We start from the raw sequence: 25,051 nt of genomic DNA on the forward strand, positions 1-25,051 counted from the left end.
GCCAGAATTCCCCAGCCAGCATGTTTATTCTGGGATCTTTGGTTAAACCGTGGCTTAATGCACTGCTATTTTAGTTGGTATCTATGGTACTAGTTGCTATTTGCTTCCAATCTCCAAGTTTTCATGTCTAAATAGGTTGGGACCTGGTTACCTAGGGACAGAGGCACTGGCTTTAGCCCTGGAATCAGCCATAAAGATCTTTATTTCCCATTTCATTAGGTTAGTAGAGGAGGCAAAGTTGGTTAACCTTAGAATCTGATTTATCTATATCTCACCTTTCTTACTTTGATGAATGTCAGTAATATGAATAAAAAATATTCAAAGTTGAATCTGAATTTTTTATTTTTAAAGTAACGCTTTTGATATATTGGTTCCAGAAACTTCAAAACGAACACAGATGAAAATATACCAGCTAGTATATTAAAAAATAAGATAAAATTAGAAAAAAAAATAAGAAAAACTGAAATCAAAATACTTATCCTTTTATGATATAAAGAACATGAAATACAGAGAGTACTTCAGTATACAGAATAACTTGAAAAGTGGAGTTTTTAATTTATACCCAAGAACACCAAGAAAGGGCAAGTTAATCATTCACCTTATTAAAAAATTAAAGAACAAAAAGTCTCTTAAGAGTATCGGGAAACTGATGTCAGTTTGTGAAAATTGAAGCCATCATATTTTTACCAACATGAAATTAAAAAATAGTCAAAAAGACCATTCTTCAAAAACCCTAAAAATTAGGTCATTGATATTAAACTTCCCTTAAAAAAAACAACAACCAGGAAGTATCCAGAGATTCATTTTAAGTGTGAATTTTAAACTCTGCACAACGCACAAATCAGGAATCGAGCATAAATCCTGGCACCAAGAACCCATCTATTATTAATTATTATTTATTATTAGTGTTGTTATTATTTTTATTGCTATTGTTTCCTGTTCCTGCAAATGGAGTTTGCTCAAGACGTTGAGTTTCAAACGAGCTGGAAATGGGGAGGGGAAAGCATCCAGTTGCGGCAGCCTCTCGGCCGGGGCGCCGACCTCACCGCCCGCCCCTTCCTCCTCGCTTCCGAAAGGCAGAGCCAGGCGCCGGCCCCGGGCGAAGGAAGGGAGGGAGGGAGGAAGGAGACAGGCAAGCGCGACCCCGACGGGCAAACCCACGAGAGCCGGGAGGCGGGGACCAAAGCCTTCCCCTGCCCGTTGCTTCAGTTTCTTCCTGGATGGGGAAGAAAAGGGGGGACGGGCCCGCCTTTTCAACCCCGCCGCGAAGGAAGGAAGGAAGGAAAGAAGGGCTGGCCCCGCCGGCCGCTCTCCCACCCCGCTTCCGCTTTTCGTCACGTGGGAGGCCCCCCAACTAAGGAAGCCGACGAGGCTCAATCCCGAGGGGTTAGCCCCCCCCCTTTCTCCCCGGCATCTGGATTACGCCGAGGGAAAGGAAGCCGAGGAGGCACCGCTACGAGAGCCGGCGAGGCCCCGGGTCGCCCCGCCGAGCGAGAACGCGGCCGCCCGGCTCCCCCTCGGCGTCAGGAGCGCTCCCGGCAGCCGGCCAAGCCAGCCCGTCGGCCCGCGAGCGCGGCGCGCCATGGCCGGGCGCTCCAGGCACCCGCCGCTCCAGCAGCCGCCCGGCGACACAATCACTTCCGGTAGGGCAGAGGGCAGAGGGGAAGCGGGCGCCAGGGAGCGGGGTGAGGCGGGGGAGGGAGGCCGGGGCGGGCCGGAGGGCGGGAAAAGGGAAGGGGCGACGAGCCGAACCCCGGTTCCCCGCGGCTCCCCGCCGGCTTCCTCCCCCACCCCGAGCGCGTCGCGAGAGGCGCCGCGGCGTCTTTGGCCAGCCTGCCGGCGGCGCTTCCGGACGGGCGGCCTCCCGGCATGCCAAGCGGCCGGATGTGCCGCCATCTTTAGGCCCCCTGCTTTCTCCGTTCCAGTATTGACAATAACAAGCGGCGGTCCTCGCCCGGCGGCCCTCCTTCCCCTCTGCGGGCCGCGAAAAAGGCGGGCGGAGGAAGGGAGCTCGACCCTCGCCCCCCGCTCCCCGAGGCCGGGCGGCAGAGAGAGAGAGAAGGAGAGGAGGGGGCGGCCCCCGGGCGGGAGAGACCGAGAGGACCCTCTCCCCCCCCCCACTTCTGCCCGTTGAGGAAGGGGCAGAGTGGCCGAGCCAGGCCTCGCGGAGTCGGGGGCGGGGTAGTGAAGCGGGGCCCGGCCCGTTCGGCACCGCCGCGACAGGGAAGCTGCCCCGAGAGGCGAAGGGGAGACGCTTCCACCCCCCACCCCCACCCCCAGAAGGAAAAGCGGGGAAGGAGGCCTCGCCCGTCCCTTTGCCCCCCCCCGACCACCAGGCCGCGACCTTCCGTGACCAGCTCTGCGCCCGCCCCTCTCTGCGTGTCCGTCACACCAGGAGGATTTGATGCCCTTCAGCCTGCTCACCTCTGTGGTGTTCATGTTTCCCACAGGTTTCTCTTCCCCCAACCCCCCAGCAGCAGCAGCGGCGGCGGCTCAGGAGGTCAGACCTGCCACGGATGGTAGCAGCAGCTCCTCCACCACCACCACCACCACCAAGAAGAGAAAGCTAAATAGTAATAGCAACAGTAGTGAGAGAGAAGACGTGGACTCCATCTCCTCCTGTTCGTCCCTTCTTTCGAGAAACAGCAGCTCGTCCTTGCCCGCTCTCATTATCACGGCCTCCACGGCCTCCTGTTCTTCCTCCTCCACCTCCTCCTCAGGGGTTGCTTCTTCCAACCATCACCTGCAGAAGAAGCTGCGTTTCGAGGACTCCTTGGATTTTATCGGACTGGATGTGAAGATGGCGGAGGAGTCTTCCTCTTCGTCTTCCTCGTCGCCGGCTGCCTCTTCGCAGCAGCACCAGCAGCTCAAAAACAAAAGCCTCTTAATCTCCTCAGTAGCTGTGGGACACCACGCCAATGGCCTGACCAAAGCTGCCTCCTCCACTGTCTCCAGTTTTGCGAACAGTAAACCTGGGTCAGCCAAGAAGTTAGTGATCAAGAACTTTAAAGGTAACCAGCTGCTGTCATTCCTAATCTCTTAACGTCTATATCTGAAGGGGAAACGGCAGCATAAGGCACATTTTCACTGTAGCCCCTGGCACAGGATTTATTCCTCTACAGCTTTATTCCCAAGTGTAGCAGGTTTTCTGCCTACGTGCAAAACCAACTAGCTTTCTTATAAGAAAGGAAGACATCTTCAGAGCTATAATTAACCGTTATTTGGGGAAAGATGCTTTCTTACTTGTATTGTAGCCCTTTTGTTGAACAGTAGTCAATGGGAACCGCTGAGGAAGGAACTAGTCTCCCTTCATTTGTACATCCTGTATAGGATGGAGTTGGAGAGTACGGCAAAATCTCATTAAAAGAGACAGATGAATATAAGTATTTAAAATATAAGTATATATTAATGGCAACTTGAAGAAACTGCTTTGCTTACTTAGATAGACACAAATGTTTATATAGGTAAGTGGATATTGTCTTGCATGCTTTGTCAAATTCAGATATATGAATCTATGCAGTAGATTTTTAGTTTGTATTAGAGCAGAATAGTACAAAATGAGATACTGTGTTTTCCCTTTCTACAATCAGTAGAAATTATTTTTTATTACTATGATTCATCACACAGTCAGGCAGATGATCAGACTGTTTTTGACATTTTTATCTACCTTAGAAACTGGGATAAGCAGATGGGGTTGTTTAATAATATTAAAGGTATCGTCACAGGATGTAAGCTGTTTTCTGAATAAAGCTGCCTTTTGCAATTGACTGGTGGTGATTTTGTCAATGCTGATGTTCAAGTGGTGCTCCAGTTGTTTTGGGATTACATCCAAGGGGCCTATTACTTTTGATATTACCTTTGCTTTCTTTTGTCACAGTCATCTGTTTTCATTTGCAGATCTTTGTATTTTGTTCTCTTCTGTATTATTATGTGCTTTTGAGTCACATTTTGATTCTTGGTCACTGTCTGGACCAGTTCCAGTTTCTGCAATTTTCTTGGTAAGGTTTTTCAGAATTAGTTTGCCAGTGACTGGCCGAGGGTCATCCAGCTGGCTTTGTGCCTAAATAGTCCTCCAAACCAGTGGAGAAAGAAAGAGAATTCTTTAAATGTTCTTCAGCAATTTGCCCCAATTGATCTGAAAAATCTTCTAGAATTGATCAAGAGTGGAGAAGATTTGATGTTCATTTGAAACTAGATTATCCTGGCATAATTTTGAAATAATGGATAAAGTAACAAGTGGATATTCTGATCCGCTAAGGTTGAGACAAATACCTTTAGATTTCTTTGGCTGTGAAGTTGAAAAGTGTTAGGGTATTTAACACTATACATAATCTAGGGGAAAATCATACATTTGTAAGAGATTTAAACATGGTTTTCTTAATCAAAAGATACTGTATTGTACATTGTGTGGAATAAATTGACATTTTAAATATGTTTTTCATACATTGTATTACTTCCTGCCTGTATAGTTTCTGGTTCTAAGAAGAATTAAAGCTATGTCTGTTTTGTAAGTTTGTTTCAGGCAATAAATGCATCATTTATTGTATTGGCTGTCTCTGTTAAATAACTTTTGTATATTAACAAATTACTCAGACATGCCTTAGTTTTATAGAAGAAATACAGTGATTTTTTTTAAAACATTGAGCTATGTAGAGCAATTTCTGCCTTTGTATATTTCCTTGTTTTCACCTGATAATGATAATTTTAATTTATAATTCATTACATACAATAGATCAATATTATGCTGACAGTTTGCTTGTTTCTTTTTTATTTACGTAATCTAAATTAAAATTATACATCATGTAGGTCTATTATTGGAAGTCAAGATAATCAGCTGTCCCTAGTTGATTTTCTCTATTTTAAGCTGGTACAAAATAACAAGCAAGAAAAACTTGTGATTTTGAAGCTGAACAGATTAGATACTTAATTTCAGGCATTCTGAAATTGATCTGAGACATTGTGACAAGAGATATAAAAAAGAAATATCTTAGTAGATAACGTCCATCTTCAGTTTGCATTTTAAAAAAAAACTGAATCAGAATAAGTATTCTGTACTGATATACTGATGCATCCTCACTAAGAAACCTTACTGACTTGTTCATTGGTCTGAAATATTTGAGTTTTTACCAGGGGCCAAATCATCAAAATCACCTCTCTTGCTCACAAAGCAAAAATTGGTACTCTACATCACTTTTTTTTTTTTACTTCTACGTATAAAAACTCTTTCTTTCTGGTTTATGAGGTTGTCCAAAAGAAATTATTGAAGTTACTGTTGGAAGCATTACCGTAGGCTTTACAAGTGCTACACCAAATCAATTTCTGTGATTTTTAAATGATAACATTTGTTGTAAAGAATTCTGTCTTCTTTCAGATAAACCTAAACTGCCTGAAAATTATACAGATGAAACCTGGCAAAAACTGAAAGAAGCTGTAGAAGCAATTCAGAATAGTACTTCGATCAAGTACAACTTAGAAGAGCTTTACCAGGTAAGCATTCGTGTATGTACTTTCAATTCATGAGCGGACCTTGCAAAAATTCAAAGGATTTTCTCCACTTTCTAGGATGTGGTTGAGATCCCATATTCACTTTCTAGATGAGATGCAGTCGCAGTTAGACAAATGAGAAAATTAACAAGGACATCTTCAGAATTTGTTATGAGCTGATCTTCATGTTTTCTCCCTGTAGAAATTCTACAATATAAAGTTGTTTTTGTGAATTGTTCCTGTTTGACTTTCTGTGTGCCATTTTTGGGAATGCTGTCCTGGCCTGGGCCACAACTGCCTTGATAGATACAGGACAGAATTCCTTATTTGGGGATGATTGAAGACCCCTTCTGGGTAATGCTGGTTTGATTTAGTTACTTTCCAGTTTGTGCCATTTTTTTGTTCTTTGTTTTCATCATGTTATTCTTTTATTCTGTGTGTTTTTAATCTGTGAAGCACCCAGATTCTAGGGAATTGGGTGGTGTGAAATTTTAATAAATAAAACCCACCAGTAAAAGTTCCATTATCAACTACTTCCAAACAAATCAAACACGTGCATTCCTTTCATTGAAAAAAAGCCAGAAAATGCCCAACAGAATCTCCAAAGGGATATTTTCCTACAAAAATTAAGCCTTTTTGACTACTGATTTGAAAATCAGAGAACAACGCTATAATATTTCAAGCTCTGCCCTTAGTGCATATCTGGTATGTTACTTTGATAAGTACTTTGATAAATACTAGAACAAAAAAAATAGTTTTGTTATAAAAAGTGCTGGTTTATTATATAAATATTTAAATTCTGTACAGTTAAAAATACTAAGACATTGATATGTAGTTTACTATCATAATGTTTAATGTTCACAGTAATAAATATTCTATTACCTGAAAAAAATTCACAATCCTCTATTTTAAAAACTTAAACTGCTTAAGTATTTAATTATAGATACATTTCATGGATATTTTAACAACTTCATTCTCTGTTCTTCTTGGTTTAAATATCATATCTTTTTTCCATGTGTTGATTTTACTGATCGCACTGATTTAAAGTTCTGGATTAATATTATGAAGAAAAATGCTACATCTGGTTAGATATTTTAGTTTAGATCTACTTGTTAAATTGAGAATTAAATTAGCTAATGAAGATTTGGTAAATCTGTGGAATTTAGTAGCAGTATGGCAAGCCTTATTGATATATCCTAAAGAATCTCTTTGCAGTTGGTTTAACATACTTTAAAATCCACTAAGACTTTGTTTAAGACTTCATAATATGATTATGCGTGTTTCTATAAATCTCCCTCAATCGCGGTCTGTTTATATCTTCCCTTTTAGTTTTACCTTCCAATGGTATCAGGTGCAGATTTTGGGTGTTATTTGGCAGGACATTAACAGCACGCTTACAACCCACCCGGAATATTGTGTAACTGGGATTTTAGATCTTGAAAACTACTATTTATTTCAAATAGATGTGTTATTTCCTTAGGCCAGAAATATCTGATTTTTATACAAAGCACGACTATTAAAAAAGGATTACATCGGAGGGTTTTTAAGTTGAATAGGTTAGAATTAAAAACAAAAGTGATCAAAATTTTATAAGACCATCAGCATTGTCATTTAAAATGGTATGAACCTTGTGCTTACTGTCGCCTGATCTAAATGCAGAAAAATACAGCTTGCTAGCATCCATTTTGTGAACCTCACAACAATCCCCAGATGTGTGTTGAACCAAAATTGGACCAGTTTATGGGATTATGGATTAAAAATGTGGACCTTGCAGATACATAAGACATCTTTTTCACAGCTAAGTTTTCTAGAGAAAGCCAGTTTACACACCGGATTTGAAAGTGCAACCTTTGACAAGCCATGTGATGCTGGGATAGTCCTTGAGTCACTAGTCCTATTAAGGGAGGCATTCAGTTTATCAGGAAAAGCATCTTAACTATTCAAAGAATCTTTTAGCTTTTTGTCTAACCAAGGTGACTTACTGTATTTGAAAGAAATGAGAGAAACTACATTTGCTCTGTCACTGTTTTGTTCAGGTTCTGTGTCTGTGTGTGAGTGTCCACCATTACGTACATATATGTATATGTGGAATTCTGTCAAGGCCTTAGCAGACCCTCTGATTTAGTATATATTCAGAGCTATATTTTGGAAAGCAAAGCAGCTGCATTTTCTGTCGACATGATTTGTCTGGGTCTATTTTTAATACCTTGAGTTAAAAATAGTCATATGGTTGCTGGTAACTAAAGACTAAATAAAACCATTCTCCCTAAGACCAGCAGAACTGGTAAATGGATCTGCTTCTAATTATGCTTTTTTAAGTACCATTATCTAAGTCCTGGCAGGGTTTACATTCTCATTCTCTCTCTCTCTCTCTCTCTCTCTCTCTCTCTCTCTCTCTCTCTCTCTCTCTCTCTCTCTCTCTCTCTCTCTCTCCCCTTCTCCCTCTCCCCCCCCCCTCTCTCTCTCTTAACACATGTCAAAGTATTGAGACACACCTATTGTTTCTTGACCCCTTGCTTCCTCTGCTGGTAAACAAACATATGTAATGTGTTTATATGTAATTCTTCTGGTTTTTTTTTCTTTTTTTCCCTTGTTTTTTTTAGGCTGTTGAAAATCTTTGCTCCTACAAAATTTCTGCGAATTTGTACAAGCAACTAAGGCAGATATGTGAAGACCACATCAAAGCACAGATTCATCAATTCAGAGAATATCCTTTATAATAAATATTTCATACAAATGGAAAGCAAACTGGGGCTTTGTCAACCATTTTAGCAATCCTCGTGGGTTAAGAAATGTGGTACTTGTGGATTCTTTTGGCAGCTACAAAGTACCTTAAAATATTCCAGCAGGAGAGAAATGTATGTTACCTGCCAACTAATCGGTTTAATTATTAAACTGAATATAACACATTCTTCCTGGAACTTGCCACGTGTAGGTAGATACTCACATTTAAACATTTGGGAGCAGAATATTAAACTAATAGATAAACTCCCACTAAAGCGGTGTCAATGATGCATCCACTCTTTTTAAAAAAAATATTCTTAACTGCGTCCTCAAGGATTCATTGGACAGTGTTCTTTTTCTTAAGAAAATAGACAAATGTTGGCAAGACCACTGTAGACAGATGGTAAGTCTTCTTTGTTTGCTAAAAGTTTCTAAAAGCTTGGAACTAAAGATGGATATCTTCTGTGGCATTTGAAAACTTTCCCTGCAGGAACTGAGTCTATTTGAGACCGCACTGAAGGGTTAGATCAGGGTGGCAACTTTAAGAATGGCTGACTGTGGAATTGAAGTCTACAACTCTTAAAGCAGCTGAGGTTGGACACGGCTGGATTAGATGGCTCCTCAGAAAAAGAGGATTGAGCATTCATAACTAATCTTTTTTGTATTGTTTACTATGTCCAAAAAAAAAAAAAGGATTCCAGTAATTTATATTTAGGAACAGTTTGGAGGGAGTCATACTGCGGAGAATTTAAGAATTGGATTCAGGTTTATCTCAGCTGTCTCAGTTCTTAGTGAATAGCAGAAGCTTCTAGAAATATTTTTTTCTCAACAGGAAATGGGAGACCTGTTGAGAATACCTTTCACCCCCCCTGAAATATTTATCTGTGGAGTCATTAAAAAGATCTGTGCTGCTGTCCATAAATTCTTTGTGAAGTGTTTGACTTTTCACATTGGCGGTCAATAAGCACGGATATTTGGAAATAAATTCCCTTAAATTAAGTGGCTCTCCCTTCCAAATTAATGTATCTAGATGAAGGCGGTTAAATGATCTTACGTTCTATTCATCCAATAAATATAGACTTTAAAATTGGCCAACTTGTGATGGTTTTTTTTTCTTTCTTTCTCTCCTTTCTTACAGATAATGATTAGAAGTATCTTTTTGTTCCTGGATCGAACCTACGTTCTCCAAAATTCAATGCTGCCATCCATTTGGTGAGTGCGAAAAAAGTAGTATTGACTTCCCACTTCCGAACGCGTTGTTGAGCTATTGATTAGTAGCTTTTCTATCCTGGAGGAGTGATGGCATGTCCACAGTGAATAGAAAACCCTTAACAAAAGAAGAAAATGGGTTCCCTTTCCTTCGTGTATTTCCTCCTGCCGAGACCTTCACTAAAATGTGTGGGTTTGGGTTGTATTCAAAAGCCAGTTCAAATCAATAGCAAACTCTTCGATGTCATAATGAATGCGAGGCCGACATGAGGACTAGGATGTTACGTGGGTCTCACCTGTAATGTCTGAATTGGCTTACCGGCTTCCTCAAGTTTACACACCTTTGTGGTTACAAGCGACGCTGTATAAATCAGCACCTTCTGCCAAACCAATGACTTCTTCGTTTCAGGTCATCCTCCCGACCGCAAATGAGCTCAAAATTTCTATCACTAAACAAGACAGTTGTTAAGTGGGTTTTGCCCCATTTTTATGACCTTTCTTGCCACACTGGTTAAGTGAATCCCTGCATTTGTGAAGTTAGTATTCACAGTTGTTAAATGAATCTTCGCTTGTCAGAAAGTCGCAAAAGGAGATCACATGAACCCGGGAGACACTGCGACCGTCATAAATTTGAACCATTTGTCAAGCACCCGAATTTTGATCCCGTGATTCTTGGGGGTGCTGCAGTGGTTATAAGTAGTGTGAAAAATGGTCCTCGGTCATTTTTTCCAGGGATGTTGTAATTCTGAATGGGTCACTCAGCAAACTGTTGTAAGTCAAGAACCACCTGTAATTGGCTTAAATCATCACTTAGTAAAACCAGCGTACACAGCAACCGACTCTTTTTTTTGTTGTTGTTCTTTTTTCTTCCACGCTTTCAGGGATATGGGTCTCGAATTGTTTAGGACTCACATAATTAGCGACCAGAAGGTCCAGAACAAAACCATTGATGGCATCCTTCTCTTGATCGAGAGAGAAAGAAACGGCGAGGCTATCGACAGGAGTCTGCTTCGCAGCCTGCTAAGCATGCTTTCAGATTTGCAAGTAAGAGCCGTCCATTGTGGTAAATTTGCCTAAAAATTCATTGAGGCTGAGCATTCTGAAAGGAACAATCTGTTTCTGTTCCCCTCAGATTTATCAGGATTCTTTTGAGCATAGATTCTTGGAAGAAACCAACCGTCTCTACGCCGCAGAAGGACAGCGGCTTATGCAAGAAAGAGAGGTATTTTATTATTAACTCCGAAGCACCGGTTCTAATTCCTCCTTTTGTGAGCAGATGTCTTTCCCTCTTACCCACCTTTCCAAAGAAATCTCCCTTACCGTACGTTGCGATTTTTCTCCATAACTTACTCAATCTTCCAGGTCCCAGAATATCTCCATCATGTCAATAAACGCTTGGAAGAAGAAGCAGACAGGATTATAACTTACCTGGATCAAAGCACTCAGTAAGTGTTTGCCCTCTCTTGACCTGCTGTCTGAAAACCTGGCAGGACTTTTTTTTTTTCTACTTCAGCCGTTGCTTTTTGCTAGCCTGGGTTTATGAGCTTTGTTTTGGCCTTTACGTGTCTTATGGGGTCTCTTAGGCTCCTGGTGGCAAACCCTATTTATTTTTGCTTCTCTTCCCAGCCCTACAGCACCCTGCAATATCAGTAACCTTAATTATCAGGGGCTCCTTTGCATATGTTCTAAATGGAAAATTGTATTTGGAATTGACCTCTTGTTGTCAATTCTTTTATAAGAAATTATAGACGTCTACTTACAGAGCCTAAAGAACGGGAATAATGGCATACCCATTCAGTGGCTTTTTGTTTCAGGTCGTTTTCTGCCTACCTAAAGAAGGCGAGAAAGATAAAAGAGAATGCAAAATAGCTTTTTTAAAAATAAAATAAAATAGGATAAACCACAGTAATGTTGTTGGAAAATGTTAGTGCTTAAACTGTGACAATTCCTGGTGTTCGGATTAAATGAATAATTTGAATGGTATAGAGTCTCTTGCTTGAGCAGGGGGCTGGACTAGAAGACCTCCCTCCCAACTCTATTCTGATTAATTGGTTAATAATGGGCTTGTAATTCTAAATGCTTTTTTCCTGTAGGAAACCTCTAATCGCCACTGTAGAAAAACAGTTGCTAGGTGAACATTTAACATCCATTCTACAGAAAGGTAAATCCATCTATCTTTATAGAAATCTTTGTGTACTGCTTCTTCGGGGCTTTTGGTTCCCTGAGAGGGGTGGAAATGACCCAATCGGGCTGATTCTGACAAACCCACACACACCCGTTATCTCTGTATCCCATGACACTGTATTCCAGGGGGACCTCTGCAGGTCACATTCTCCTTATGGGAGGAAAGGAACCCAAAGAATGCCGTTGGTTATGCTTTGCAATACCGACTTGTGCTAAGAATAGCCGAGGGAAATATGGATGCAACTATTTCAAAAGGACAGCAGTGGCTGGATCAGACTCAACTGCCAGCCCTAGGGTTTTTAAAGCACAATGTTGGAGGGCAGAGGAAATGTGGAAAGCTGGCAGGTGACAACATTCCACTTTTTCCCTTTAAAACTTGTGAATTGTGCTCCATAAAACAAAAGATTGTGTTAAGGGGAAATCTTAAGAATGGGGGCTGGGGGGGGCACTCAGGATCTTTATTTGCAGCTCTAGACCAGTGGTTCTCAACCTGTGGGTCGGGACCCCACGGGGGTCGCCAGACAACGCAGTCCGCCATTTTTTTCCCCCTTTTCCTTAGCTGTGCTACTCCCTTTTATTCTATTGGCTTTTGAAAGCCAATAGAATAGACTCTCTTGAATAGAGTCTAATTCTATTGGCCTTCAAAAGCCAATAGGAATTGTCCAGGCTGTCTCTGCCCTGCTGAGCCCGCCAAAAGTCCCATTCTGCAAACGGTGCTGCACCAGTTGAGTAGTCCCCGACTTACGACCGGTTGAGTAGTCCTCGACTTACGACCGGTTGGCGGTCGCGGCATTAAAAAGGTTGAGAACCACTGCTCTAGACCCTCTATGCCAGGGGTCCCCAACCTTGGCAATTTTAAGACTTGTGGAATTCTGGGAATTGAAGTCCACAAGTCTTAACGTTGCCAAGGTTGGGGACCCCTGCTCTATGCAGGAACCACACAACCATGGTATTCTAAATCTTAAAATAGATTCAACACATTAAAAAAAAAGAATCTTATAATTCTGCCAAACTTTTAACAAAATGGAAAATCCTGATCTGTCTCAGGCAGATAACATGATCTTATCCATGTTATGCCATCGCCCTGCCCACTGCTTCACCCCAGACCCAAAATTTAAGAGTGGCTCTTTCCTAAAGAGTTGCTAATAGAGCAGTGGTTCTCAACCTTTTTAATGCCGCGACCTCCCCCAACCGGTCGTAAGTCGAGGACTACTCAACCGGTCGTAAGTCGAGGACTACTCAACTGGTGCAGCACCGTTTACAGACTGGGACTTTTGGCGGGCTCAGCAGGGCAGAGACAGCTTGGACAATTCCTATTGGCTTTTGAAAGCCAATAGAATTAGACTCTATTCAAGAGAGTCTATTCTATTGGCTTTCAAAAGCCAATAGAATAAAAGGGAGTAGCACAGCTAAGGAAAAGGGGGAAAAAATGGTGGACTGCGTTGTTTGGCGACCCCCGTGAAATGGTCGTTCGACCCCAAATGGGGTCCCGACCCACAGGTTGAGAACCACTGTAATAGAGGTTTATCAGACAACCCTAGCCAGCTTTTGCTGGAATCATGGTTGTTATTACAGATGGAAATCCTGTCAAGGGAACTCTTATGAAAATTCAGAAATGCTTCTGAAAGTAAAGTGGGTTATTTATTTTTTTTTAATCCTTCCTAACATTGTAGACTATTAAAAGTCTTGCATATCCTCTGTCTAACCACGTTGTTGCATTTTTTGGCTTTGGAAAAAAAATGTATTTTCTTGTTCTCACATTTCAAATTTAAATTTGAAATGTTTTGTCTCAGTCAGCCTGCATTAACTTAGAATCGTGTTACCTTAATTTTTGCAGGTTTAAATCATCTCCTGGATGAAAATCGAATTCAAGATTTGTCACTACTCTATCAGTTGTTTAGCAGGGTCAAAAATGGAGTGCAGGCTCTCTTGCAGCAGTGGATTGAATACATAAAGGTAATTGTGTCTGGCTAATTTTCTTAAATTAAGTTGTAGATTTGTTAAAATAAACGAAAATAATTGCATGGTAATGAATGTAGAGGTCAAAGAAACTTGCATATATATTTTTTCTCTCACATAGACACATAACTTGCATAAACCGTGGAATTTTGAAGTTGGTTGGTCTTTTGAAATAATCCAACTTGTATCGATTCCTCCAAGGAATTTGAAACTTCAGTGGGAAGGTTTTATCTTTGTTGAATCAATTGGATTTTGCTCCCAAATGGAGCATTTTCATGGCTTATGTTTTCAGAAAATCCTTCTTGTATTTGGGAAGCATTTCTACCCAAGTACAAAATGGTTCTCGAAAACAGCGTGACAAGGCTAGCATATAGCCATTCTAACTTGGTTTTGTTACTAATTTCCTTGGAATCCTCAGGGTTTTTTTATTATTAACTTGCTATCAATTATATTAAGAACAAATACCTTTTTTCATGTTACTTTAGGCATTTGGTAGCACCATTGTCATTAATCCCGAAAAAGACAAAACCATGGTCCAGGAGCTGCTAGATTTCAAGGATAAAGTGGATCACATCATCGACATCTGTTTTTTGAAAAACGAGAAGTTTGTCAACGCCATGAAAGAAGCTTTTGAAACGTTCATCAACAAACGACCCAATAAACCAGCTGAACTGATAGGTACAACAGCATCATTCCTCCAGGAGTTGCCAAATAGGATGTTAAAAGGGATTATAGCTCAAAATCCCTGAAGTTGTGTTCAGGGGTAGAGGATGTCCCAGTTTTGGTATTCAGCCTCTTGATGCCTTTGTCTTCAAAAAGAAATGTAAAAAAATACAGGTCGTCCTAGAGTAGAATAGAGCTGGAAGGGACCTTGGAAGTCTTCTAGTCCAGCCCCCTGCTCAAGTAGGAGAACCTATACCAGTGGTGGCGAACCTATGGCACGGGTGCCAGAAGCGGCACTCAGAGCCCTCTCTGTGGGCTCGCGCGCTGTTGCCCCAGTCCTAGGCCTTCAGCTGGGTTTATTAAAACTTTTTGCTTTAGGCCTCCACCACCGTGTACAAAAAAAAGGTTCAATCAATCAGTCAATTTCAACTTCTCGCAGGAAAAAAAAAGATCTTGCAAAGTTGGAATTGATTGAACTTTTTAGTCCCACCCAGTCTGCCGTTACCACCGCAGCCACGCCCACCTAATGGGCTACACCCACCCGGCACCCGACAGTGCATAAGTGGGTTTTGGATTGCAGTTTGGGCACTCAGTCGCTAAAAGGTTCGCCATCACTGATCTATACCATCTCAGACAGGTGATTGTCTAGTCTCTTCTTAAAAACTTCCAGTATTGGAGCATTCACCGCTTCTGGAGGCAGGTTGTTCCACTGGTTAATTCTCCTCCCTGTCAGGAAGTTTCTCCTTAATTCCAGGTTGCTTCTGTCCTTGATCAGTTTCCAACCATTGTTTCTCGTCCTTCCCTCTGGTGCTCTGGTGAATAATGTGACCCCCCCCTCCTTCTGGCAGCCCCTCAGATACTGCAATACTGCTGTCACGTCTCGACTTAACCACCACAATTGAGCCTAAGAGTTGTTGAGTGAATTTTGCCCCATTTTACGACCTTGCCCCAGTTGTGAATGGCCGCAGGTGTTAAAGTTAGTCACACGGCTGTTAAGTGAATCGGAGTCCCCCATTGACTTGTCAGAAGGTCACAAAAAGGAGATCACATGACCCCGGGACACGGCAGCCGTCATAAATGTGAATCAGTTGCCAAGGGTCTGAATTTTGATCCAGTGACCCTGGGGAGGCTGCAACGGTGGTAACCGAAAAGCGGTCCTAAGTCACTTTTTTTCCCCTTCCGTTGTAACTTTGAACGGTTGCTAAACGGACTGTTGTAAGTCAAGGACTTCCTGCAAGGGATTTCACTTAACGTTTGGGGAGCAGGACAAAAGCTTTCGTGAGCACTGAAATGATTGGATATGAGATGGGGGTCTCTTGTGCAAAACTGAAGGCCACTTTTCTCTGGTTTGGGGGGGAAAAAGAGATTGGAGGTGATGTTATAGTCCATTAAAACTTTTTGAGCACTGCAGTTGTTATATGTTTCCCTCTAAAGGGGCAGGAAACTGATGGTGTTTAGTAGTTACAGTTGGAGAGAACTTCAGGAGGAGAAAACGAAAAGAAATTTCAGGTTGCAGGTTGTACTCCCGGCTTCAACTACTCCTGGCCTAAGCCTAAAAGAATCGGGGTTAAGTAGGATAAATGATTGTCTGTTAGATGAACAAAGAGACTGTTCCCTATCTATGATCTCGAATAAATATTTCGATCCATTATTCAAATCTGCACCACTGGTGTGTTTTTTTCCCCCCTTCATCTCTAGCTAAATATGTGGATTCAAAACTTCGGGCGGGCAACAAAGAAGCTACTGATGAAGAGCTTGAAAAAATGCTGGATAAAATAATGATCATATTTAGATTCATCTATGGTAAGAGCTGGGCTTCGTTTGTCATATTGATCAGCCATTGTTTGATTGAGGTGTTGCATACAACATTGTACATATTAACGTCTTACCCGTAAATGATTTTTTTGTTTTTTAGTTTTAATCATAACATAACATCTGCAAAACAACCGCTTTAAACTTCATGTAAACCACTTTAGACTTGATTGTAATGATTTTTGTACGAGTTGTCAAAGTCTGGAATATCTTAACCGATTCAGTTCTCTCAGCTTCTAACTTTCACCGTTTTAATTCCAACTGAACTTCTGTGGACCTCGTCCCATATTTTAAGAGATTCCTAAGGGGACCTGCATAAGTGCACTAATTTGCCTATCGTCCCATCCCATTTTTGGTTTTTTTTTTTCAAATTTGTTCGTTCAAATTTGTAATTTTCATTGGACAAATTAAAAATAAAATAAAATGAGCTAATAAGCCCACCCTTCCCCATTTCTCAAAACAAATTGGGTTGGGGAAGTGCAAATTGGTGATACCCAGAAAAAAAGAAAAATCCAAAACCAACAAGTTGCTGATGCCTAGAGATCTATTACATGATAGCTTTAGACCAGGGATGTCCAGCATTGGCTACTTTAAGACCTGTGAACTTCAACTCTTGGAATTCTGGGAGTTGAAGTTCATAAGTCTTAAAAGTTGCCAAGGTTGGATATCTCTGCTTTAAACATGGGTCTAAACCAAGAGTGGAGAACCATGGCACTTTTATGACTTGTGGGCTTCAGGTTGAAGTCCACAAATCATAAAAGGGTCAAAGTTCCCCATCCTGATCTAAACTAACTTTCTGTTTCTACAGGAAAGGATGTTTTTGAGGCCTTTTACAAAAAAGATCTCGCCAAGCGACTCTTGGTAGGCAAAAGTGCATCTGTAGATGCTGAAAAATCCATGCTGTCAAAACTCAAACATGGTAAGGGTTTTTTTTTTAATGCATCTTCCACAAATGTTGCTTGTGTCACTTGTAACCTGACAATTTACCCATTTTAATATGGAGTCTTTCCCAATACAAAGTTAAACCTGTGTAAAAACCAAACAAAAAACAGAGCTGATGAAGCTTTTCTGCTTGCAAAAATGGGTACAGGCATTCATAAATTTTATTTCTTTTCTGGGGGTTTCATGTCTAATCCTGGCATGCTAATTACGTCACATTCTGCATCTTAAATCTAAGATTGAATCTCCTGAAGCTATTTTATAGCCTTCAATCAGACTCCTGTGCCGTTGGTTTTCCTAGCCTGTAACCAAAGCGCAGAATGAGTGAAATGGCTTACAAATCTATTGCAATGGTAGTTAAGTCTGAAAAAAATGGTCCTAGGTCACTTTTTTCAGTGCCGTTGTAACTTTGAATGGTCACTAAACCCTATAAGTCGAGGACTGCCTGTATCGTGTAACTGCCACCAGAATTATGCTAACAATGCTACCACAATCTTCAGCAGTTCCAAAACAGAATACTTGTAAAAAAGCATCCGGTTGCAGGAGGACCTTTAAAGCATGTCACTAAGCAGGTGTCAAGTGATGAGGATAAAATGCTTTTTAATAATGCTTTTAATTTAACTCCTTTCTTACAGAATGTGGTGCTGCTTTCACCAGCAAACTTGAAGGAATGTTTAAAGACATGGAGCTATCTAAAGATATTATGATACAGTTTAAGCAAGTAAGGGCGCAGAGTCTGCCGCGTTTCCCTTTTGCAAACATCTCCACTCTGCACCTTCTCTTTCTATTCTCCTACAGTCTTCATTTTTATTTTTATTTTTGTAACACCTTTCGTATTTTACTATGGAGTTATTGTGGGGAAGTCCCGGATAAAAGAACTGGGTCCCTGATTTATTACGTAACTCTCTCGTGGCCTTGCCAGTCTCCTTAAAAGAGCCGCAAGAATCAAATGAGGAAAACCCAAAGAATTCCTTTCTAAATAGCTTAGGGAAAATAATGCAAATGTGCTTGTAGTTCTGAACGGTCCTTCTTTATGTCTTTGATTCTGCCGTAGTATATGCAAAATCAGAATGTACCCGGTAACATTGAACTCACCGTGAATATCTTGACTATGGGCTACTGGCCTACGTACGTGCCTATGGAGGTCCATCTACCGTCAGAGGTAAGACAATTGTAGTTTTGAAATGGAAGAATTCTCTAATTCTTCAAGGATCAGATAAGGAGAGTAATGCCATAGTTAATAATTAAACTTTATCAGTGTTGTTATGATTCCCCTTTTTCACTCAGTGAAACTAACAATTCGGAACGGAAGGTGACCACGTAAATCTAATTGGTTTTGTTATAAAATGCCGGTATGAAAATCATTTAGCCAAGTTGGCACTCAGATTAAAAAGTGCAATTATAGGTTCCGTTTGAGTCAAACAACAAGGAAGTAGAGAAGAGAAAAAAAGTCAGTAATGGGTTTATTTTATCTTTAAACTCTGTATTTCCATTCTGCTTAGATGGTGAAGCTGCAGGAAATATTTAAGACTTTTTATCTGGGAAAACACAGTGGCAGGAAACTTCAGTGGCAATCAACATTAGGACACTGTGTATTGAAAGCTGAATTTAAAGAGGTAACCTTTACTTTGGGGTAATTTTTCCCATATGTGGAAACCATTTTGTAGCTTTGAAAGACTTACCAGAATTTTTTTTAAGCAAATCTTACTTGGGTCCCTAAATATTCAGCTGCCTTGAACTTTAAATGCTTCACAGATAGTCCTCGACCATAATGGGGACTAGAATTTCTGTTGCTAAGCAAGGCAGCTGCAATGGCTATAAGTGCAAAGCCCGGATGTAAGTCACTTTTTCAGTACCAATATAACTATCATGGCTGGCTGGGGAATTCTGGGAGTGGAAGTCCACACAGAACCAATAGAACGACTTACCTCCAGAAGTTATGAATGCTCTAATACTGGAAGTTTTTAAAAAGAGCCATTTGTCTGAAATGGTATAGGGTCTCCTGCCTGAGCAGAGGGTTGGACTAGAAGACCTCCAAGGTCCCTTCCAGCTCTATTCTATTCATTCCTATTCCATTCTATTCTGCATTCTATTCTATTCATTCCTATTCCATTCTATTCTATTCTGCATTCTATTCTATTCATTCCTATTCTATTCTATTCTTCATTTCTCTATTCTATTCTATTCATCCTCAAGCAAGCAAGGTTGAGAAATGCCGACATAGGTTATAAGACCTTTCATGTCGTGATAATGACAGCGATAATTACAGGTGTTATGTCTGCAAGTACTCTGGCACAGATAATCTTGAAGCAAGTATTTCTCACCATGAAAGGCACCCAACGTGGCTTTATTCAATTCTTGTTTTCTTTCCGGCAGGGCAAAAAAGAGCTCCAGGTGTCTTTGTTCCAGACTTTAGTGCTACTCATGTTTAACGAAGGCGAAGAATTCAGCTTAGAAGAAATAAAACAAGCAACTGGAATAGGTCAGTATTGGTGGCTGTTTGTGACGTCTAAGCATGCGCAGCTCAGATGCTGACGTGTGCACGCCTCTCCCTCTCTTTCCGTGTGTTTGTCTTCTCTCTGTATCACAGAGGACGGAGAGCTAAGGCGGACCCTCCAGTCGTTAGCCTGTGGCAAGGCCCGAGTGCTGGCGAAAAGTCCCAAAGGCAAAGACGTGGAAGATGGAGACAAATTCACTTGCAACGACGACTTCAGGCATAAGCTGTTCCGGATAAAAATCAATCAGATCCAGATGAAGGAAACGGTAATTTATTTTCCTTTCAGATTTCCTTCAGAAATATCTCTTGGGCACCGGTCTAAAAGAAATCAGATACCCTTAAAACCCAAAGACTGATAACTATTAAATATCCCAAACATCAATGAAGTATAATTTAAATGAATTCACTCTTTTCCAACCTGACACCTCCTGAGATTTTTGAATTGTTATCTCCTGGCGCCAGGCTGGGAAAGGCGGCATTAACCTCCTGTCCACTTTTCAGAGGCCAAACCTTTGTGTGCGTTTTTTTTTTTTTTTTCCACAGGTAGAAGAACAAGCGAGCACTACAGAGAGAGTCTTTCAGGATCGTCAGTACCAAATTGATGCCGCAATAGTGAGAATCATGAAAATGCGCAAGACGCTTACCCACAACCTGCTTGTCTCTGAAGTGTACAACCAGCTGAAATTCCCAGTAAAGGTAGATCACTTATACACGTCTGGGCTTAATTCTTAAGTAGAGGGTATGTTTAAGACACAGCTCTTCATCATTTTGGCTTATCAGCAAATCAACATCATCACGTTACGTGCTGTTCCCCTGGTTTATTTATTTTTATCCCGCCTTGGTTGTTTTTATAAATATCTCAAGGCAGTGAAAATATACCTAGTACTCCTTCCTCTTCCTATTTTCTTCACAACAACAACCCTGTGACTGTGAGGTGGGACTGGCACAAAGTCAGCCAGTGGGCTTTCAAGCCTAAGGCAGGATTAGAACTCACCATCTTCCATCTTCTAGCCTGGACCTTCATCTCTGGAGCAAACTGGCTCCTACTATGTCCATTGGCTTCTCTTTTTTAAGTAATGAAACAAAAATAACTGAGTTTCATTCAAGCTATGAACGTTTGAGTTGTTATTCTCAAAAGAGATTCTAAAGCTAAGAACAATTTGTTCTTTCTGGCTTTGGCTTCCCCTGATAGGAACAAATCAGAGTTAGGTGGCATTCAATGAAATTACTACAGATGGAGCTGTTGGCTGTGCCCATTAGCAAAGATCTAGCCAGACTAGTTAGACTGACAGAACCAGCATGCAAACTCACTAATAAGCCAGAATTCTGTGCAAATGTAACCATCCTTTGCTTCCTGTAGTACTTTCTTGAAAATCAAACTGTCCGTTACTTTGGCATCCAAGTTAGCTAAATATTTTCCTTCTTTTAGAGTGGCAGGGGCTTTTCTCAAGATAATACCTTTCTATTTCAAATAAAGTCAAAAGTAGTTCTTTACCTAGGTGGACATAAATACATGTCCACATTCTATAGACATCAAAAGTACGAATACATTTCAGTGTGTAAATCCAGACATACCAAAAGAACCAGATGAAACTGGCATACTGATGTGAAATGTGTCTTTTTAAATGTGCTTCGTCGATTCTTTTAAATCTGTTTTTTCCCTTATGCAGAGATTGTTTCTGACTTCTCATATTGCTTTTCAGCCCGCTGACCTTAAGAAGAGAATAGAATCTTTAATTGACAGAGACTACATGGAAAGAGACAAGGAGAACCCCAATCAGTACAACTACATTGCATAAACACACAATGAGCCTTTTTTTCCTTTTCTGCACACTGATGTTCTTGGTTACTGATGGATAAACAAGCCTGTTGATCCCATTAAATTAACCTTTTTCTACTACCAATGACTGAATGAAAGCAGCCTAATGGGATGATGGGCAAGGGGGAAAGAAATATAGTCGAGTGGTCTTTTTTCAGTGGCTTTACATGCCTGTTTAAAGAGTAGTATTTACATTTTTACAAAGAATGCTGTTGAACTCTTTGCATGATATTTGGTATGAACTGCAGAAGATTGTAAGCAAGTATCTGGTCTCTTTAATTCCACCCATTCATTCAGGTCTAAGTCTCTTTAGCATATCGCTCTCCTCCCATTTTGAAAAACCCGAAATGTGTAGCGATTTTATTAAGCAAACGAAGCCCCAAGTTACAACCTTTAAAAAAAAAAAACGAGGCTTAAACTGCATGCAAATTTCTAAGCACTATATGAACAATATTGAGTTTGTTTATTGGACAACAAAGCCTGTGTGGATTGGCAGTCTTCAGAATCAAAAGCCACTCTCAATATTCCTAAACATCATGAATTGTTCTGTAGGTGTTAGAAAGAAAAGCACACCTCTGGATTTTCTGAGGTTGAGAAAAAAGACCTGCCTCAAATATTTGCGGCGCAAATATTGCGGTGAAAAGCTGAAGGGAAGTAGGCTGCTACTGCTCTTACTCCCTTCGTCCTCAAACGTAAGTACTTTTAAAAATAAAACAATTCATGATATCAGAGTTAATTGCGGAGGGGGAAAATTTTTAGAGGCTGGCTTATTTCAGAGAAGGAAATTCTTAATTAATGAACATCAGGGTGTAATGTGATTGCTGCCTTGGATTTTATTACCCCCCCCCCATGCAAAATTAAGAGGTTTTATACTTCTGCCAAATTGCACATGTTTTATTATTAGACAAAGAATTGAACAAGTATTTAGAAAACAGCACTCTCCAACCCATCTAGCTACAGTTAGGAAGAGAGTTGTAGCCTAAACCAGTATTTCTCAAACTTGGCAGCTTTTAAGGTATGTGGACTTAGCTGACTGGGGGAATTCTGGAAGTTGAAGTCCACGTCTTAAACTTGCCAAGTTTGAAAAACACCAGCCTGAGTAATGCCTCTGCTCTCTCTTCATTTGAGTCATGCTGGATTCTAGGGGGAAAGGGGGGGGGGAATTCCTAAAGAGGCTGGATTGATTCTCAACATAATGGAACCCTTTCCTCACCTGGTAACTTCCGGTTAGCGTAGGGCTGTAAGTCCCAGAATTCCTCAGCCAGCGGCAGGGAAATTCCAAGAGCTGCTTACCAGCTCTTCCAGTGTCTGCGGTGATCTTCTTCACGTATGAACAATTCTGAGACCATCAGGATGGTATGAAAGAGCATCCAAGCGCTGCTTTTGAATCACGGCAGCCTCTCAGTAACCTACCTGCATTGCTTTTTATTACACCAAATTGGTGGGTAGACTGGGTTTGTTTTTTCTGCCAGAAGATCCTTGTGCATGCATTGCATCCAAAATCCTGTTTTTTATCAGGCTGTTTAAAAACTCCTTTCTGAACAGCTAAATCCAGTGCTAATCATAACTGTAGCCGTTCAGCGCTGAATTGGCAGGTTTTCCATAACTCGTCCAATACTCGTTCAAACTCTCTCGTTTGAAAATTTCTTCAGATGTTAAGCCGCCTTCTCCCTTCCTGGCACAGACCTCCAGTGCAATATGAAATATTTAGCCATCAATGGTCTCCTTAATCTGGTCATCTAGAAAATGAATATTTCCTGCGTAAGAATGACATTTTAAGTGCGAGCGTCTACCCTTCCTATAGGTGAGCAAGCCATCTTGCTGGTACATCTGTGTCTAGGAACTCAGGGAGACCAACATTCATCACGGGAATTCTTTTTTGTTTTTTTTTTCCTCTCCAATCATAAGAGTAATTCTGGGTTTGTTTTTTTTCTCCCTTAAAGAGACTGTAAGGAGGAGAAAATATTCATAGTAAGTCAGTTCACCAAATCATTTCCCCTAAGTGATGCTGAATAGTAGTTATTTTTCAGCCATATCGGCCAGCAACTTTTCTTTCTGCTGGCATCATGTGCCTGCTATATGGAGCCATAAAAATATTTATAATAGATATGTATATAAAAATACTTTCACTTCCCCCCACACACACACACTGGGGGCTAAAGGAGAGACCCACAGCTTGTCTGGCCATAAATTTTTTAAATCTTTTTTTCCTGTTGCATGCAGTTTATAGCAGCCTCCTTTGTATGAAATGGGAATTTCTGCTGATTTTAGTTTGAAGGATTTTTAACGAAAAAAAAAACTTTATATCCAACAAAATGATTTTTTTCCCTTTTCCTTTTTTTTTCTGATTTAAGTTTAAGCAACATCGTTTCGAAATTAATGGCAAAGGTGTTGTACAAAATTTATTTGTTCTATAGTATACACAAAGGTGCCAAAGTACATAGAGTTAATTTAAAGGAAACAGACAATTGTTAATGTTAATTTAGCTGTGGTTTTATTTACCTTTATTCATCATTCAGATGCTCATTTTACCTGTCTAATGCGTGCCCTGTTTCTGTGTGTTTAATATGTGTTCCTGTCTCAATTTCTCCAAAACGCAAAACATTTGTCTTTCTAATTTTCTTCAAAATAAAATGTTTTTGAGGGAAGGGTTTTGTGCATTGGAAAAATACCATTTTTACTTCATATATATATATATATATATATATATATATATATATATTCAAAAGAGCGTCTCCTCCACCTCCCTAAATGTTTAAAACTAAAGAGTCCAGCAGCATTCAAAAATGTAATACACTTTTTTGTATAAACACATTCTTTGGAAAGAATATCTTTGCAACGGGTGGAGGGAGGGAACAGACAGCAGCGGGAGGGGAAAAAAATAATAATCCAGTTTCTTTTAAGAAGCCACTTCAGTAGGCTATTTAAGATTGTGCTTGTTTATTGCATAGAAGTGTTCTATTTACACAGGTCTGCAAAGAGGACATGTCCACATTAATTCCTTCAATGCAAACAAAATACCAAATCCCAAACAATTTTCAAACACTTCATAAGTAAAAGTGGATGGGTACAGAGAGTCTCTTTGGTAAATAATGTAAATACATGTCCTTTAAAAAGAGTGAGTCTGTTATCTAGGTATTTTGTGTCATTTAATAAATAATAAACAGTTTTGTGTTGCTAAACTCTTCCTTGGTCGTGTGTGGTACGGAGCGAGCTTATGTGGAGGGTGCATTTTGGCCTCTCGCTTCTCTAGTTGATGTTGATCTAGTTCCTGTTGCCAAGCATCTGAATTTTCATCACATGATCATGGAGATGCGGCAACGGTCATTAAGTGTGAAAAATGGTCATGTTTTTTTCAGTGCTGTTGTCACTTCAAATGGTCAGTAAATGAATTGTTAGTTGAGGACTCCCTGTACCAGGCTAGTTAAGTGCTTTAGCAAGTTAGCATTTTGCCTTTGACTAATAGGGAAGTTAATCTTTTGGCACAAACAAAGAATTGGCTGAGTTGCCATCTTAGCTTATCCAAAGTAACGCTAATTAGCAGGTGGCAAAATAGCAAGTTTCTTCATTAGCCTTGTCTTGCAAATGGCCCTTCCTTGATTTCATGTTGTGGGAAATTGTGCAACTGTTGCAAGTGCTACTGCAGGCTATTCCTGGGAAAAAGCATCCGGCTCGTTTTAATAAACCTTAATGCTTTGTTTTTGTTTTGTTTGTTTGTTATTTTACTTCTGCTAAGCCAGCTCATTGGAATCATTTTTTTT

At 40.6% G+C, this 25,051-nt stretch overlaps 1 protein-coding gene across 1 annotated transcript; it reads left to right on the forward strand.

Annotated features, from left to right (window-relative positions):
* Positions 1 to 695: 695 nt before the first annotated feature.
* On the forward strand, positions 696 to 24,472 carry CUL4B (cullin 4B). Its single transcript, XM_039362336.1, has 21 exons — positions 696 to 1,643; positions 2,451 to 3,011; positions 5,372 to 5,487; positions 8,088 to 8,191; positions 8,542 to 8,611; positions 9,347 to 9,420; positions 10,299 to 10,461; positions 10,550 to 10,639; positions 10,780 to 10,862; positions 11,511 to 11,578; positions 13,439 to 13,557; positions 14,046 to 14,238; positions 15,922 to 16,026; positions 16,844 to 16,954; positions 17,610 to 17,695; positions 18,029 to 18,136; positions 18,477 to 18,590; positions 19,351 to 19,456; positions 19,565 to 19,737; positions 20,015 to 20,167; positions 21,175 to 24,472. Exons 1-21 carry the CDS (start codon positions 1,583 to 1,585, stop codon positions 21,268 to 21,270), a joined length of 2,754 nt encoding a protein of 917 aa, XP_039218270.1. The 5' UTR covers positions 696 to 1,582; the 3' UTR covers positions 21,271 to 24,472.
* The last annotated feature ends 579 nt before the right edge of the window (positions 24,473 to 25,051 follow it).

The sequence above is a fragment of the Crotalus tigris genome, unplaced genomic scaffold, assembly GCF_016545835.1.
Source record: "Crotalus tigris isolate CLP2741 ecotype Arizona unplaced genomic scaffold, ASM1654583v1 scf7180000019427.664434, whole genome shotgun sequence".
In the NCBI taxonomy this organism is placed as follows: domain Eukaryota; kingdom Metazoa; phylum Chordata; class Lepidosauria; order Squamata; family Viperidae; genus Crotalus; species Crotalus tigris.